Consider the following 17,721-nt stretch of genomic DNA (forward strand, 5'->3'; position numbering starts at 1 on the left):
TCCAATTATCTGCTTCCAGTTCAGTTATGATCTCCATCTTCTTTCATCAGGGTCATTGGTGCCAATTCTCTCTGAAACCAATCTTAGGGAATGTTCGAGTCATGCCATTTGCAGATTATTGACAACACTACCTGTGTTGTATACTTGTGTATATATAACGGGTGTATATGTAACAGAGATCAAATCATGTCGTTATATAGCCGGGTGTGTGTGTGGAGTTACACATTTATACATTGTCTATATGTTCATGTATGTTGTATCGCCGTCCGTCTTGTCTCTAATGTTTTTGATCGTCTAGCGCATGCATGTGTCTCTCTTCTAGTGTAATGATCACCAAACACGGACAATAATGTACAAAGACAGTTATTTACAGGGATGGTTATCATCTTTTCTGGGGGGTGCATACCTTATTTCACTAGATCCCTCTTTTAGGTCCTGTGAAGCTGCAAAAACGCCATATGATATTTATTCCTTGATGTACTCCGGCTTGGAGTTGCACGTCTTTTCTTCTTAGTTCTACATCTTGCTGTAATGTCCCCGCTAGTGCTCCTGAGTAACTCAGTGACTGAATTCCCCATCCGCTAGCCAACTCTACTTCTCTCTGACTGACTAATGTGTATATATAAAACCTATCCCTTTATCTGCTTAACTCTCTGACATCAGAGGTCAACATTGTTATTCCAAACCAGGTTTTGCTTATCTGCATTCCAACCTGGTTTATTATTTATGATATTGAATTCGATTACAACTCAAACTGTTTTATTTTCCAACATCCCTTTTTGTTATCAAAGCATTTTCTTTGAATATTTGCTATCTCATAACATCTACACTTCTATACAATAATAATAATTTATTCATTTAGGTGATTCGACAATGCCGGGTTAGGGCTAATATATAACATCTGTTGGTTAGTGCGGGTTCTAACTTCTTGGTTGCTAGAGTACATCAGCTGCCAGTAAAGATGAGAATAGTAATAATGTTATGTAATTGGGAACACGAGAAATTATTTGTTATTTATCTGTCTGTCGATCTATCTATCTATATTTAGCTATTTATCTATTGATCTAGCTATCTATCTATCTATCTAACTGGCAAGGTAAAAACAGGAGATGTGAACCTAGATTTTGATAAAAGTTGTCGAAACATAGCAAGGTATAAAATGGACATGTTGCACCGGAAGTTAAAATAGTTGACCAGAAGGACAGTTGTTACGTGTTCAGGTTGGCTGAATGTTGAGACTATTTGTAATTTGGACATTAAAGAGAGTGGACAGTTTAACAAGTCGACCCCCCACCCTTGGAAGGGAGCTATCTTGTCTCAAAAATGGAGACTAAATAGAATTAACCACCCAAGCAAAAATTCTCACTTTCCATTCTTATGTGATCGACAACTGGAAAATGAATAAAACCAACCATCATCTTGGAGTTGAAATGCCTTTGTCCACAGGTTTCCAGCTTCCCTCCAAGAACAGATGAAACTCAGGTGGATCACAAGATCAACGATGCAGTTGAAAAAGGTATGTCCAGTAGATGTATGAGACACACACACCCGCACATGAACATTTAAATGATCACGGAACGAACTCAAATAGGTCACAAAGATAACTTGGGTTCAGATAGTGAAGAGTCGCTAGATAGAGAATAGTGACACATACATGAACTCAAACCAGACTATACAAAATAGATAATAAATAAGTGTCATGTTTCCAAACTTTTGAGATGAGGATCCAAGTTATCCTCATCCCAAAAGTTTCGAAACATGACACTTATTATTTACAATAAATGCTTTCATCATTGATAAAAAAAAAAAATTTTTTTAAATATTGCTTCAAACTCATAAAAGCAATTAAGGTTTCAGAATGTGTAACATTTTAACAAAATAGAAGTTTTCTTACCGAGAAAAATCACTTAAAAATGCATTTTTTTTTTGTACATACCAATGGTGGAATGTCATTTATTTCTGAATTGTAGATCTGCTCAGGAAGATTAAACAATCGAAGGCAATGATCTTCACTATTTGTCAAAATACAAGAGCCGTCAGGTGCCCTAACATTTAAAAAAACAAAAAAAAAAGAGGAAAAAATAAAAAAAAGAAAAACATTTAAGTAGAGTTGCATCAAAATTGAGACGATTTATATGCATAATCTGTCTAGAAAGTAATAACATTACATTATTACTTATAGTGAGCTACATAATAATAATAATAATAATAATAATAATACTTGTACTATTTGGGATGCTTCAAATGAGTGTTCTTATCTTGAGTGTTACTTTCACAACGTTTCGGTTGATTTAACCTCCGACCTTCTTAAGATGTATCTTGTCGAACTCGGGAATCTTTCCATCAGGCTCGGGGAATCTTTTCGTCAGGCTCGGGGAATCTTTTCGTCAGGCTCGGGGAATCTTTTCATCAGGCTCGGGGAATCTTTTCGTCAGGCTCGGGGATTTGCACAGTATTTCAAACAGAACTCTTTATTTAATCCACAGGGGTAGCATGATCTCATTCCGTCGGCCATGACCGTGTAGAAATCCTAAGTAATTTGCAATGGTATTTTTAAGTGTCACCCGAACTGAGGATCGAAACTTCAACATCCAGAAGAATGTAACTTTACACCTGAATTTTATCAAGTACATTATACACTATGCCATGGGTCCTTGCAAATTACTTAGGACTTCCATCCAGTTGTGGCTGACAGAATGAGAGCATGCTACCTCTGTGGATTAAATAAAGAGTTCCGTTTGAAATTCTGTGCATCTGAAGAAGGTTGGAGATTACATTGACCGAAACATTGTGAAAATCACACTCAAGATGAGAACAGTAGTCTGAAGAATCCAAATAATATGAATAACCAATCCTCATCTCAAAAATTCAGGAATAATACAATTGATAATAATAATAAAGTACTTATTTATAAAAAGATACATATGAAATATGGCAATTCAAAATAAAATAACAGGAAAACTTATGAATATACTTTATATATTATACTGCAATCAAGAAAGAAGTTGTTTGGGGTTAATAGGGAAATTTATTTCAGCGTAAATAATTTAGGTGACTGAAATAGGAATTAATAAGCTGTTGTTGTTGTTATCACTGAGTGTTTGTGTTTTTTGTTCTATTGAATGAAAAAGGATGGTTCAATATTATAATAATGAAAAAATATTGAATTCCAAGTGAAACAAATGGTACCTATGTAATTGTCATGTATCAAATAGTAGCATATCCAAAAATTATGGAAAACAATAAGATAGAAAAATAATTGTTTTTAGTCATGTGTTTTGTTGTAATGTCTCACAAAGAATACAAGTAAACATATATGGATGGTAACATTTAATACTACTAAGACCAAGCTTCTTTCCCTTAACAATTACAAGAAATCTTCTCAACCACCGATAGACATGACTAATAACATCCTACCTGAAAGCTCATCATTCTAACTCCTCAGCTTAACATTCACAGGCAACATGAATTGGAACAAATATATTGAGGACATTGCCAAGACTGCTGCAAATAAGATGGATTCTCTCTATCGTGCTAGAAAATTACTCACACCTGAGAGTATCCTGTACCTCTACAAAGTCACTATTTGCCTATACATGGAGTATTGTTGCCACATCTGGACTGGTGCACCTACCACTAATCTCTTTCTCTTAGACAAGGTTTAAAAAAGAGTCTCCAGTCTAATAGGTCCTGTACTATGTTAGAAATTTTCTTGAGTTAGTTATTTCTAACACTCTTTTTTTTTTTTTGTTTATAGAAAAGAACAATAAGGCAACCATTCGCCCATGTATGGAGTATTGCTGTCATATTTGGGCTGGTGCATCGGCTACTAGTCTCTCGCTCCTTGACAAGGTTCAAAAGAGAGTCGCAAATCTGATAGGCCCTGAACTGGCATCTAAGCTTCAGCCTCTGTCCCATCGACGAAACGTTGCATCCCTCTGCCTGTTCTATAAGTATTTTAATGGTGAATGCTCTGACGAACTGCAAGCACTTGTGCCCCCACGATGTGGACAGACCCGACAGGCTGCAAAATCCCACCCCCACACTGTAGAGATCCCTAGATGTAAAAGATCTTTCTACTCCAGTAGTTTCTTCCCCAGAACCCCTAGACTTTGGAATTCAATTCCAGGTCCCTGCTTCCCCAACTGTACGGACGTGCAGAAGTTCAAGTGCAACGTGAACCAACATTTTGCTGCCCAAATCCCTACATAGTACCCCAGTAGTTGTTGCCCCTGATAGTAGCCCCCTACACCTAAGTGGCAATGTGCCTTGTTTGGGGTGAAAATGTAATAATAAAAAAAAAAAAAAAAAAAAAAAAAAAAAGAAAACAACCTTCCGTTTTGTTTTTGAAGAAGGCAATTAAAAACCAACAAGTTATTGCATTCAAAAACAAATTATGTTCAATTATAATTAGAATACAATAAAGGGTAATACTTATAGTTTCCAAAACAGTTTTTCTGGAGAACGTTCTTTTTTTGTTGAAGAAAATTAGTTCAGTAAATTCCCTTTTGAGCTCCTTTTGTCCTTTTGGTAAATTCTTTTTTTTTTTTTTTAACTCTGCTCATCCAAGTTTCCTTTTTTTGTGTTTATATATAGCCTCTTCTCAAGTAATAATGGGCAATCTGCATAAAGTCACTCATGCAAATTGCATAAAACCTCTTGTTAAGAATATTTCCAACATTTTCGACAATACTATTTTGCACATGATATGGAAACAAAAAACAAGACTGCTATAGAAATGGCAAAAAAGAATCGCCAGAAATACACCAAGACCTTCCATTGGGAAAAATTAGAAGAATGGGTCGATCAACAGCATGCCAAGTATTTTTTGGACAGAGGTGAGAAGTATTTTCATTCCTTTATTGACTTTTGAGCTAGGATCAAGGTGTAGTGCCTGTTCATACCTTGATCAATGCATAACACTCATAGTTTTCCTCATCTGTCAGCTTACAGTCATGTTGTCTTATTAACCTTTACTCTCAAATGGCTCTTTGCCTTGATAAGTGGTGACAAAATATTAAAAAATTGGTTGTCTTCAAATCCAAACTACCCTAAAACGCTATCTGGTTCGAAAATTATTTTTTGACCTCTTCTCGTCCTTTCAGTAAATTCTTTTTGCTTTTTGGTGTCTATATATATAGCCTCTCCTTAAATAATAGTGGGTTATTTGCATAAAAGTCACTTATGCAAACTGCCATAAAAAGTCTTCTTAAGAATATTTCCAACAACTATCAACCAAGCTCAAACTCCTATCACATCGCCACAATGTTGCATCTCTGTGTCTGTTTTACAAGTATTTTAATGGAATGTGCTCCAATGAACTCATTGCACTTGTAGCATCTTGATGTAGACCTCCAGATTGTAGTGCAATGGGGACATAAATGGATGGTAATATTCAATGGTGCCAAAACTAAGCTTCTTTCCTTTAATAATTACAAGAAATTTTCCTGACCACTGATAGTTATGGCTAATGATACTCTACCTTAAAGCTCTTCATTAAAACTTCTTAGCTTAACGTTCATAGGGAACATGAATTAGAGCAAATATATCAAGTGCATTGCCAAGACTGCTGTGAAAAAGGTGGGCTCTCTCTACCGTGCTAGAAAGTTACTTACGCCTGAGAGTATCCTGTACCTTTTACAAGGTTACCATTTGGTAATGCATGGAGTATTGTTGCCACATTTGAGCTGGTGCATCTGCTACTAATCTCTAACTCCTACATAGGTTAAAAAAAAAAAAGAATTGCCAACCTGATAGGTCCCGCACTGTCAACCAAACTCCAACCTCTGTCCCATCGATGAAATGTTGCATCCCTGAGCCCATTTTATATTTGATTTTTGGAATTTTTACTAATTTTGCCATGACACGTAAGTATGTAATAATATTTTCACCTGAAATGTGTTGGTTTAAAAGATCATCGCTATAAACAAGCACTAAAATTTTAATTATTTCTCAATGGCCAACTCATTTCTTTCAAGTTATATTACAAAAATAAAGACAAAAAGTTAAAAAACATAAATTGACTTACCATTTGCATCCTTTGAGGATATTAGTATTTACAAATTCTTCTGAACAATGAGTTAAGAATTGAGGTGCTTGGCCAAAATTGTACGGGCTGAAAGAACAATAAAAATTATTGGTAAACAAAGAAATGGCTGAGTATATTTCTAACATGTTAATCACAGAAATTGTAAGGTTCTAGTCCAGAATTCTCCCCCATATTAAAAAAAAAAATCTGTAAGATGTATACACCCATGATAATACGAAAATATCATATTCCAAAAAGTACATAAACTGATCAAGTAATTTTATTTTTAAATAAAAAAGTTTTATGAATAACCAAAAAGTAGTTGTCTTGTCCGCCATTTTAAAAACAATGTATAAAAAAAAAAACGTAGATAACTCAACAATAACTAAAACTTGAAATATTTATAGTGTAAGACTACAAATTCCTATTAATCATTTAAAAATTTTCTTTTTACTTTTTATACCATCTTGTCTAATTAAAAACATCGAGCCAGCAGCAGCAGAGAGGGGGTGAAAGTGGTTTAGTGGTTTAAGATACAAACTGAAAACCTGAGTGTGCCAAGTTTGAAGCTAGATTGCTCCACAGAAACACTTTCACTTAGGGACGTTGGCAATTTTCATGTGGTCCCTCCAGTAAGTACCCAATATCCTTCTCAAAAGAATTCTTAATAGAAAGATATCGGGGGAAACGAATGCCAACAAAAATCATCATGAATGATGCGCAACAAGTAATAACATAAGCAGCACAAATATTTTTAATCTCTTCAAAAAACATGAAAAAGAATTTCATAAGCCTTTTAGTGCCAAGTTTACAGGGCAGTAAACTGTAAGCGTTTGTCTGGAGTGTACCATCAATTTGTTTACACTGCATCTGCTAGTGGTAATCTCCCTTTATTTTGAGATCATTTTTCTTAACCCTAATGGGCAAAACTGACGGGCAAAATCAAGTGGCAGCCGTGATATTAAACATAAGTAACCATCTATTTCTATTAATCCCCGATTCAGAAATATAACACATATAATTAGTAGGTTGTCATGGCAACTTTCTGCCTCTTGAGACAATGGCATTCTGTACCTAGTTTGGTTTACTACAGCATCTGCTGTGGCTAACCAGGTGCAGGCTTTATTGTAATTGTCTGTATTTTTGAGATGAGGTGTTTTCATTGATTGAGATTGTCGGACTGACTTCCTCATCTTGGTTGTTATAGTCACAACGTTTCAGCCGTTTTGCCCTCTGGCCTTCATCAGGTGTTTTGTATCAAAGTTTACAGTTACTCAAAGGTGCTGAATTCAATCCTGAACAAGGCAGTGAAAAGTAACATTCAAAACAGAGAATCAGCAACTATGTCCCAGAGCCTAGCTGGAGTCCGAACACGGTACCCCCATAATAATAATAAAGGGTTGGGTTCGAGACTCCTAACAAACGGTTCCCCAGTTCAATACAAAACACCTGATGAAGGCCGGAGGGCAAAACGGCCAAAACGTTGTGACTATAATAACCAAGATGAGGAAGCCAGTCCGACAATCTCAATCAATGCAGGCTTTATGTTGGATAACTTTTCAATTCGCTGAGGAGTCTTTTTTATTTCGACTGGCATGTTGTACATTATACAAAATATACAGCATTAAAAAAAAAAAAAAAAAAAAAAAAAAAAATAGAACTAACTATAAATACACCAAGCCTCAATAAAAAAAAAAAAATGACAACAATAATCGCTCCTGACAACGGATGTACCGATTGAAAGCGCTTGAGAAGAATATGACTGAACAACAACTACTTGGCGCCATGATATACAACATGCCAGCCAAAATAAAAAAGACTGCACTACAAATTGAAAAGTTATTCAACAAAATCGGCAAAAAGAACTCAGTCATGTTCAATCAGACATGCTTGAATAATGACTTGCTGCCAAAATATATATATATATATATATATATATATATATATATATATATATATATATATATATATATTGTTTCTTACCGTTGCGCACTTTCAGTTGAATTAAGTCGGTCAATGTAGCTCTTATGCATAGATCATAATATAATGATTAGATCACTTTGATTGACTTAAAAAATATTTAAATAAATGTTTAATTTCAACGTTATTTTCATGTGCTTAACAGTGGCCGAATGGATACGGTCTTTGCTAATCGAGCCAGAGATGGCTTGTGTTGCCAGGTTCAAATCTATCAACTGGTGTTAATCGTGACACCCTGCACTGAAGATTCCCGAAAGGATGAAACACTAGTGTCTGTAGGTATTTAATTATTATTGTAAATAATTATATATATATATATACTAGCAAAAGTACCCGTCGTTGACTGGGTTTAAAAACAGCCTACAGAAAATGGACTCTGATTTATGAAAGTATGATAGGTTATGAAAAAGAAGGGTTGTAAAGATATAGCTTCGAATTTGGGGGTAGCAAAACCAAAGCAAAATATGATGAAAGTAAAAATAAAATAGATAAACCCCATAATTTATTATACCATACCTGTTCACACTGAAACACTTATTACAATATTTTGTGGATCTATATTAAAAAACCTTGTTAATCTTTGTGACATATTTCCATCCTATGCGGTCAGGTGCGAACGAACACCTCATAATTTTATTATACCATATTTCTTCAAACTGAAACATAATTATCAAAGTATACTTACGCAGATAGTTATGAAAAGTCTTTATTAAAGTTTGTGCCTATTTCCATTCTATGGAGGCCAGGCGCGAACGCAGACCCCACAATTTTATTATACCATCCCTATTTAAGTTAAAACTCATCAAAGTATTCTTATGTACATCTATATCAAAAAACCTTGTAAACGTTTTTTTTTTCATTTTTTATTTCCATACTTTGGGGGCCAGACGCAAACGCAGACCCCACAATTTTTATGAACCACCGTTCTGCCAGATCAAACATACCCATTCCTGATACTCGATACATCTTCTATCATTATATGTAATCAGTTTTTTAAAATAGTCGACCATATAGGAGCCTATTCGTGACCAGACACACACACAGACTTCAGCTTATATATATATATATATATATATATATATATTCTCTATATGAGTTTGCATTCATTTCTGTTGTCTTACACTTCTTGTATACAAACAAGCTGTCCTTTCTCAACCTACCAGTAATTCCACTGCTTTTTTAGTGCCCCAATGCCTACATGCAGAAAACTGATTTGCAAAACTTTCCAAACACAAACTGAGCATGGGAATTTTCCACTCTCCAGGTGCTTTGCAATTCTAGAATCACTGATGAACACTTTTGCTTTGTCGACATTCACTCTCAGATCTTTACTTTCCATAGCATTGCACCAAATTTTAACAAGTCAACCCTTCATTGTTTCACAGGCAAGTACTAAGTCATCAGCCGTAAGAAACTCCCTGGATAATGCTTCAAATTTTTTCTCACTTTAGCATTAACGGTTTCACTAGAAATCACAGAAGATAATAACTTACCGATATTCTTCTTCAGCTTCAACCATTTCCGTTTGCTGATTCTCTACAGGATCATTTTCTGCTGTTGCAACTTCTCCAGACACAATCTCTTTCTTAGCATCATCTCCACAAGAATGAGTTTCCGTAAGTGTAGGTTTGGTCAAACTTTGGCAAATATCAGATTCAGATTCTGTTTTCTTGGAATCAAAAATACTGCCAGCATTGGAATCTAAAACAGGTGTGCTATCACTAAGATGGTCATCTTTACTTTCTTCCTTAGCTTGTAAATCTGGTTTAAATTTCTTGCATGGGAAATCCTGTTGAGAATTAGAACAGGTTTCCAAATCTTCGTTGTCAGAAGTTTGAGAAATTTCAGCAAAGCTTCGTTTTTCTGTAGCGCCATTATCAAAGACACTTTCTTTAGAGACATCCATAAGTTCAGATTCCGGTGTGCATTCACTTGAATCATTTTTCAAAGAGTCTTTACAAACGGCAATTTTTTCTGAAAAACATCCGTCAGGAACAGAAGCTTCTTCAGCTAATATATTTGTATTCCTACAAGAATCAGGAATTAAACTATTTCTTTTTGGAGAACTAAGTAACTCAAGCTCTGTCATCTTTTCAGAGGTTGTACCTTGAATACATGATCTTGGTTCAGATAAATCTTTATTTTGCGTAGAAAAACTTAATTCTTCACTCATTATGTTTGAATGTTTGTGGGATTCTTCCGATGCAGGAAATGAAATATTAGAATGTAAATTCAACGAAGCTTCTTGAGTTGAATCAATGTCCGACAATTGAATCTCTTCCGGCTTGTCTATCGAATTAGAATTGAAAGCATTTTCTGATTGTGAATTATCTGTAGAGATTGTGTTGTTCCCAGGAGCTGAAATAACATCCTCCTCAGGGTAAAGTTTATTTTCTTTTTCCACATTGTCTTCCATCACGGCAGGGGAGGAATGTAACAGAACAATAAAACTGATGTTTTTCAGCAGATTATTTGCGTTTCCTTTTCTGAAAAAGAAAAACGAAAGATTTTTTAAGCAAAACTTGATATTTTACTTGAGAACATATCGACTTGTTGGGTTTTTCTTTTGTTGGGAAAATTATTTTAAATAAGAATTTTGAAATTCACCAACTGTGATAATCAGGTTTTAGTAGGGTGTATTCCAATTCCTGTTGAACCTGTACAAGAAACAAGTAGAAATTTTTGAAATCGCAAAACATGGCGTCTTGTCAAGTCTGCTGAGTAAGTTTAAGGAACTCTTAGACAAGTCAAATCATTGAACATACGTAAGCAAATATATATATATATATATATATATATATATATATACACACACACACACACACACACACACACATATATATATTTTTTTTTTTGATTGTAAATTTCAACTTAGTTTTAATTTTCTTTCTCTTATATATATATATGTGTGTGTGTCTTGAGAAATTTCAGCAAAGCTTCATTTTTCTGTAGCGCCATTATCAAAGACACTTTCTTTAGAGACATCCATAAGTTCAGATTCCGGTGTGCATTCACTTTATTTACAATCAAAATTTATTGTTCGACTGAATACTCCAAAAAACAATTTACAATAATAATATATCTCTATTGTGTATTGAGCTTTTTTATTCGCTTGAGATTAAATTATCAACATATAAATACTGGTATCTATATTAGATTGAAGTTTACCATTGCATATATTAGGTAAACACTATATCTTTTTGATTTCATTACTTTATAATATATATATATATATATATATATATATATATATATATATATATATAATCCAAATAAAGTACAATTAAATCAACACTTAGGTTTGGTCTTCTCTTATCTTTCAAAAGATAGTTGTTTCAGAGTTCTTCATTTTCAAAATATTGGTAACAGCAACACCTTTTTAAAGTACTGTCTTTCCTTTAAAGTTTTTTGTCTTTTCTTGTTGAAAGATTGTATTTACTTTTAAAGAAACGTCTGCTTATTTGATACAAAAGCAAAAGATAGTTTTTAATTTCAACCAAGAAAAAAGCGTTCTTTTAAAATTATCTATAAAATTTAACATAAGCGACAAATTAAGTTATTTTGTTTTATTTATATTTTATGATTTCATTTTACTTTGCAAATTATATTGAAGGAATATATTCATTCCTAACACCTTTTAAGGATGACAAACAATTGTTTTACCAACCTTTTCAAATGTGTCTGTCCTTTAATTATGTTAAACTTATATTAAGTTGTATTTAATATACATGACTTTTTAAGAGATTTTACTGTTTTCTGGTTAAACAGAAAACAGTAAAATCTCCTAAAAATGTTAAATGGTATTCTAATCGGTAAATGTCGGCACATTACTTACAGAAAAACGGTTAATTAAACTGCAGAAGCACCTGTTAAGCAACACAAGTTCTATAATTGAATCCACCACCACCCCCAAAAAAAACAAAAAAAAAAAAAACATAAAAATGTTTGGTGCTTATGTTTTTGTAGACTGCTCGTGAAAACTTTGTTTTAGATCAATTAAATTACATTAAAAACTCCACGAGACAAAAAAAAAAAAATCCCCCCCCCCAAAAAAAAGTGCTATAATGTATTTTTTTTTTAAATTTTGTTTTAGACAACTTTTTCTTCTAATTTTAAATTGTCTACCAATGAAAAAAACAAAACAAAAAAAAAAAAATTTGAAAATTCTATGATCTGAAAAAAAAAAAAAAAAAAATTTCTTGTTTTATTTCTTTAAGATTCGTGCGCTACGTGAGAAGGCAGTTTGCTACGCGAAGGCACATTCAACAACCGTTGTTTATACTACACATTTATTTCCTTTCTTATACTTGCTTACTTGTGGGGCTACCTGGTGTTGTCTGGGTGCATGGATAACATAATAAAACAGTTTAAAAAATTAATCTACACCTACTAAGCAGACTTAATATAGAATTTAATACAATATGGTAATCATTAATTATAAAAAATATAATATTGAATGCGCACTTGCAAAAACAAACATGCCTACAAGTGAAAACAATAGAGAATACATTGGATAATAAAGTTTTTAATATCATAAAAACTACTTGTCGGTGACAATATTATATGTGATATTCATTAAAAACAAAGCTGAATACGCTTAAAAATCAACTTTTTAAAAGTAAGTCTTTAGTTGGCACTCAACGGTACTGGATCATTTTTGGTCTACATATTTGAAACTTGATATATAGGGAATTCGGATATGTGGAACAAATTCGATTTAGTTGTTAGACGGTAAAAATAGCTGCTAAGGGATCAAAATTGAAAAAATTGGAACTCGTGTAAGTCGACTTATAAAATGCTCTTCTACACATGCACAAATATATATTTCTAGGTTAAATATTATTTTTTAACTTTTATATGTGTATGGGCGTGGCTCAGAGGGTAACAAATACAGCTGGAGAGCTATATGTTTTGGTTTCGATTCTAACTGATGGCACCAAGTCAATGCTAACTCTAAATGGTTCCTCGTTTACTATATTGGTGCTTATGCACATGTTACCATGCTATCTTTTAAAATAGTATTTTCGAGTTAAATTCAAGATTTACAATACCTTTTTTTTATTAAATTGTTAGGTGAAAGTACAGAATAATTAGAAAACACCCTCCCCATGTTAAGAATGGCGTTCTAAATAATAACGTTAATATTTCAGCATGGTAACATAAGTGCATAAGTACCAAAAAATGTGTACAAACGATAAATATTGTTTTATCTTGTTTATTTTGTTCAATATAGTGTCACTTCTGCACGTCAGTGACATAAGGCGAATGTGTGTATTTTAGTTTCAAGAATCGCCGACAGATGTCACTCGTCAGCCAAAGAACAGGGATCGACAACTCTTTCTTTTCTAAAAGTGAGTGCAAACTAAAATTATATTTTGCAACATTTTTTTATAATCTTTCTGTACAAAAAAAAATAAATAAATTATTCTTAAACCTCTATAAATGTTTCATGTTTTTAAAATTCTATTTTGCTACATTGACAAACAAAAATTATATTTTGATATGTTTATACAATCTTACTATGAAAACAAAAAACTTTGTGTAAAAAAAAACAAATTATTCTTAAACCTCTATAAATGTTTCATGTTTTAAAATTTTGATAAGGTTTGTATTACTGTACACATAGATTCGTAAAAGTTGTCAAAAAACAAATATATAACAAATAAATGTTATCAAAGGCAAGATAAGTTACTTTTCTACCTAACTGGATATATTTTTTTATTCAGCTCGAAAAACATACAGTGTTTACTGATGTATTGGGAAATTCAAGATGGCGCCTCACTCCCTCTTTAACACGGTAAGTTTGGGAAACGGTGTTATAAATAAAAAACTAGACAAAATACTATTAAAAACACGCCAAATATATGTCAACCTATGTCACGGTAACATATATTGAGCGAGTTTTAACAGTATTTTAATCCAGTTTTTTTTATTTATAACACCTTTTCCTAAACTTACTGTGTTAAAGAGAGAGTCAGACGCCATCTTGAATTTTCCAATACATCGGTAAACACTGTATGCTTTTCGAGCTGAATAAACACGTTACATTGAATAAAAACAGGAAAAATATATCCAGTTTGGTAGAAAAGTAACTTATCTTGCCTTTGATAACATTATTTGTTATATATTTGTTTTTGACAACTTTTTCGAATCTATGTGTACAGTAATGCAAACCCGAAAATTCTATTTTGCTATATTGACACACTAAAATTATATTTTGATACATTAAATCATTCCTTGAAAAAAAAATTATATTAATAAATGAAAATAATATTTTTCTACATTTTTTTTTATTCAATAAATGTTTCGATTTTCATATATTTTTGTGTTATTTATTTCGTTATATATTTTTGCGTTATCGTAAACACTTGTTTATATTTGAAGTTCACATAATAGCTGCTAGATGTCATTTCTCTTTCGAAGAACAGGGGTCGATAATTCATATCTGTTGCTAATATATCACTGTAATGCAGAAGTGCCATCTTTTCAGCTTTAAAAAAAATGTTGAAATTTTTATTTACCTACATTTATTTTGTTTAGTTTTCGTAACATGGAATACGAGGGGGCGATAGAACACCTAAAAAAATATTTCCTCTAATATATTTAACAAAACCTACTTTTATTATGTTAAGTTTAGTTAAAAATAAATAAATATCGAAAAATTCAGGGAGATATGACTTTTATTTGATTTTTTTCTAGATTTTTAAAACATGGGTGTGTCTACAACTTCAAAAACGTCACTACATAGGAACGTTGTTTTAAAGCGTCGATAATGTAAACACGATTTGTCTCGCATTTTCATTATTTTTGTATGCTGTAAAAAAAGATATTTTTTAATATTAGCAGTTTATTTGAAGCTTCTTCTTTTAAATGGTAAAAACGTTAGGGTGATAATATTAAATTAAATTACAGTTACATCGGGTTACATATAGGGGGGGGTAAAACTGCAGCGCGCGTTGGAGGTACCTAAATGACCAATTAGAAATATGTAAATAAAAAATTCCAAACATCAATGAAACTGATAAGTACACGAAAAAGATATTTAAAACAATGACAATTATTTGTTTACGTCGATAATATAGCCAAACAAAAAAAGATAGGTCTGTTTGTTTTTTAAACACACTAATACGACTTAACATGTGCTTACCTCAACAACCGCCATGTTTTTTTTTTTTTTCAGTTGTGCTTAACAACAAACGAAACTAAATGCGATCATACTCAACTACAGCGGCTATTTTTGGTCTGCCACCGGAATGTGCCATAAATGAATTTAAATAGATACTGTTACTGCAATAGGGGAAACTCAAAAAATTTCTACGCTGAATATACGAGGGTCGTTCTGAAGTTAATGCATCCTATTTTTTAGCAAAAATAAAGTTGAAGAGTTGCGAAGACGCGAGTGGGACCATCAAAATGAGCGACATTTTGTGCTCCAGAATTGATTTTTCTAATCTACATAGTCACCAGTCACCACCATTTTCAATACACTTTTGTCAGCGAGGTGATGGCTGTGCACCCACTGCACCACTGTGCAATGTGCAGGGGCATTCAAGGCGTACTTTAATCACTCACATCTCTGTCATCACTCCGAAATCGACGAATCCATCTCCTACTTATGCTAATATCAACTGCATCGGTTTCATGAAAGTTTGACAGGCGCCAGTAAATGTTGATCAGTTCAATTTTTTTCTACATGGAGGAATTCAACGATGTATCTCCACTTTTGACGTATATCCATGACAGAGGTTGCTGTTTTAGAGTTTCAAACGTCAATATCTTATAGGATACAAGTCGGGAGGTCACCAGTCACCACTCTATAGGATGTGTGGGTTTGTATTACTGTACACATAGATTCGAAAAAGTTGTCAAAAAACAAATATATAATAAATAAATGTTATCAAAAGCAAGATAAGTTACTTTTCTACCAAACTGGATACATTATTTTTGGTTTTATTCAATGTAACGTTTATTCAGCTCGAAAAGCATACAGTGTTTACCGATGTATGTATTGGAAAATTCAAAATGGCGCCCGACACTCTCTTGGTGTTATAAATAATAAACTAGACAAAATGCTATTAAAAAAACACCGAATATATGTCAACTTATGTCACGGTAACATATAATGAGCGAATTTATAACAGTATTTTGTCTGGTTTATTATTTATAACATCTTTTCCTGAACTTACCGTGTTAAAGAGTGTCGGGCGCCATTTTGAATTTTCCAATACATCGGTAAACACTGTATGGTTTTCGAGCTGAATAAACATGTTACATTGAATAAAAACACGAAAAAATATATCCAGTTAGGTAGAAAAGTAACTTATCTTGCCTTTGATAACATTTATTTGTTATATATTTGTTTTTTGATAACTTTTTCGAATCTATGTGTACAGTAATACAAACCCGGATGGGTTTCCGAATACATGGCGGCGGCACCAATTGTAGAATCATTTTTCGGGAATGTATTTTAGCAGGACCATTAAAGGTAAATTTAATGGGATCGTCAATCCATAGAAAAGGTTGCCAACTTACATCCCATAATAAAGATATAAAAAATGAAATCCAGAAAATAACGGCACTCGACAAATGAACACGAAATCGCCGTATTAACATGAAATAAACAACATTTATTTACGTGTTATAGGAATATTAGTTTAAATTATTCCAACATAAGTGTTTTCTTGTGTGGAGTGTTTATAATAGAAGGATTAGTGAAGTGAACAGTTTGTGAGAATTACACAAAGATTGAAATTACTCATTTTTTTATGATCAGAGTGCTGCACGTCGGCCTTCAGGTTCATGTGACTATTTTAGAGAAGAACAGTCTAAAAATTATATCAGTGAATACATGAATGTGTGTGTGTTTGAAATGAAATTGTTTAAAGGAAGATTTAAATTCTCATTGGATGTGGTAACTTACCATGATGGGAATTAAAGTTCAGGTGCATTGTTCATAATATCAGGACGAGGGTTTTAACGTCTCCCGAACATGTGCTGCGCTGCGGCTGCGCTTGAGAAATTAACAAATAAAATAAACAAAGTCAATTTAGGAATTTTAAAGTAGATTTGGAATTTGGATACTTTTAGTAAACGAACGACACGTGATTTGGTCTGTTTTGCTGACGTATTAGTTAATTAGCAAAGATCAAATTAATGCGTTGGTGAGAAACGCATTAGCAAGCAGATGTGCGGATGCCGCCGTTGGAAAGGGATAGAGAATCAGGAAAATGTAGAAAGAGACTGAACTAGTGACGTTATTTGAAATTTCCGAATTTACGCCAGGGTCACCACTTGTAGAATGTGAGATTGGTAGAATAACCAATTTATCAATTTGAGGGGGCGTGGTTGCGTGTGTCACAATTTATTGGAGTCGAAAGTAGCAGTGTATCCATGGGACCATAAAAGTAAATTCAACAGAATCGCCGATTGATAAAATTCACCGATCCACATCTTTACATAAAAAAAATAAAAATGAAATCCGGAAAATAACGACACTTGCCAAAGAACACAAAATTGCAGTATTAACATGAAATAACATTTATTTACGTGTTAAGAATATTAGTTTAAATTGTTCCAACATAAGTGTTTTCTTGTGTGGAATGTTCATAATAGAAGGATTAGTGAAGTGAACAGTTTGTGAGAATAGCTCGAGGTTTAAAATTACTGAGTTTTGTACGATAAGTGTGCAGCAGTCGGGTTTAAAGTCCATGTGG

The 17,721-nt window shown here is 33.1% G+C and overlaps 1 protein-coding gene across 1 annotated transcript in view; it reads right to left on the reverse strand.

Moving 5' to 3' along the window:
- LOC145296861 (telomerase Cajal body protein 1-like) overlaps positions 1–15,248 on the reverse strand; it is a 245,506-nt gene extending 230,258 nt beyond the window's left edge. Inside the window, exons 1-4 of the mRNA XM_080142995.1 lie at positions 15,156–15,248; positions 9,502–10,494; positions 6,029–6,115; positions 1,937–2,045 (exon numbers count right to left, since the gene is read on the reverse strand). Of these exons, the coding sequence (XP_079999121.1) occupies positions 1,937–2,045; positions 6,029–6,115; positions 9,502–10,424 (1,119 nt within the window). The 5' untranslated portion in view covers positions 10,425–10,494; positions 15,156–15,248. The remainder of the gene's footprint in view (positions 1–1,936; positions 2,046–6,028; positions 6,116–9,501; positions 10,495–15,155) is intronic.
- Positions 15,249–17,721: the final 2,473 nt, after the last annotated feature.

This window comes from Euprymna scolopes, chromosome 17 (genome assembly GCF_053919585.1).
Source record: "Euprymna scolopes isolate OS-2025 chromosome 17, ASM5391958v1, whole genome shotgun sequence".
In the NCBI taxonomy this organism is placed as follows: Eukaryota; Metazoa; Mollusca; class Cephalopoda; order Sepiida; family Sepiolidae; genus Euprymna; species Euprymna scolopes.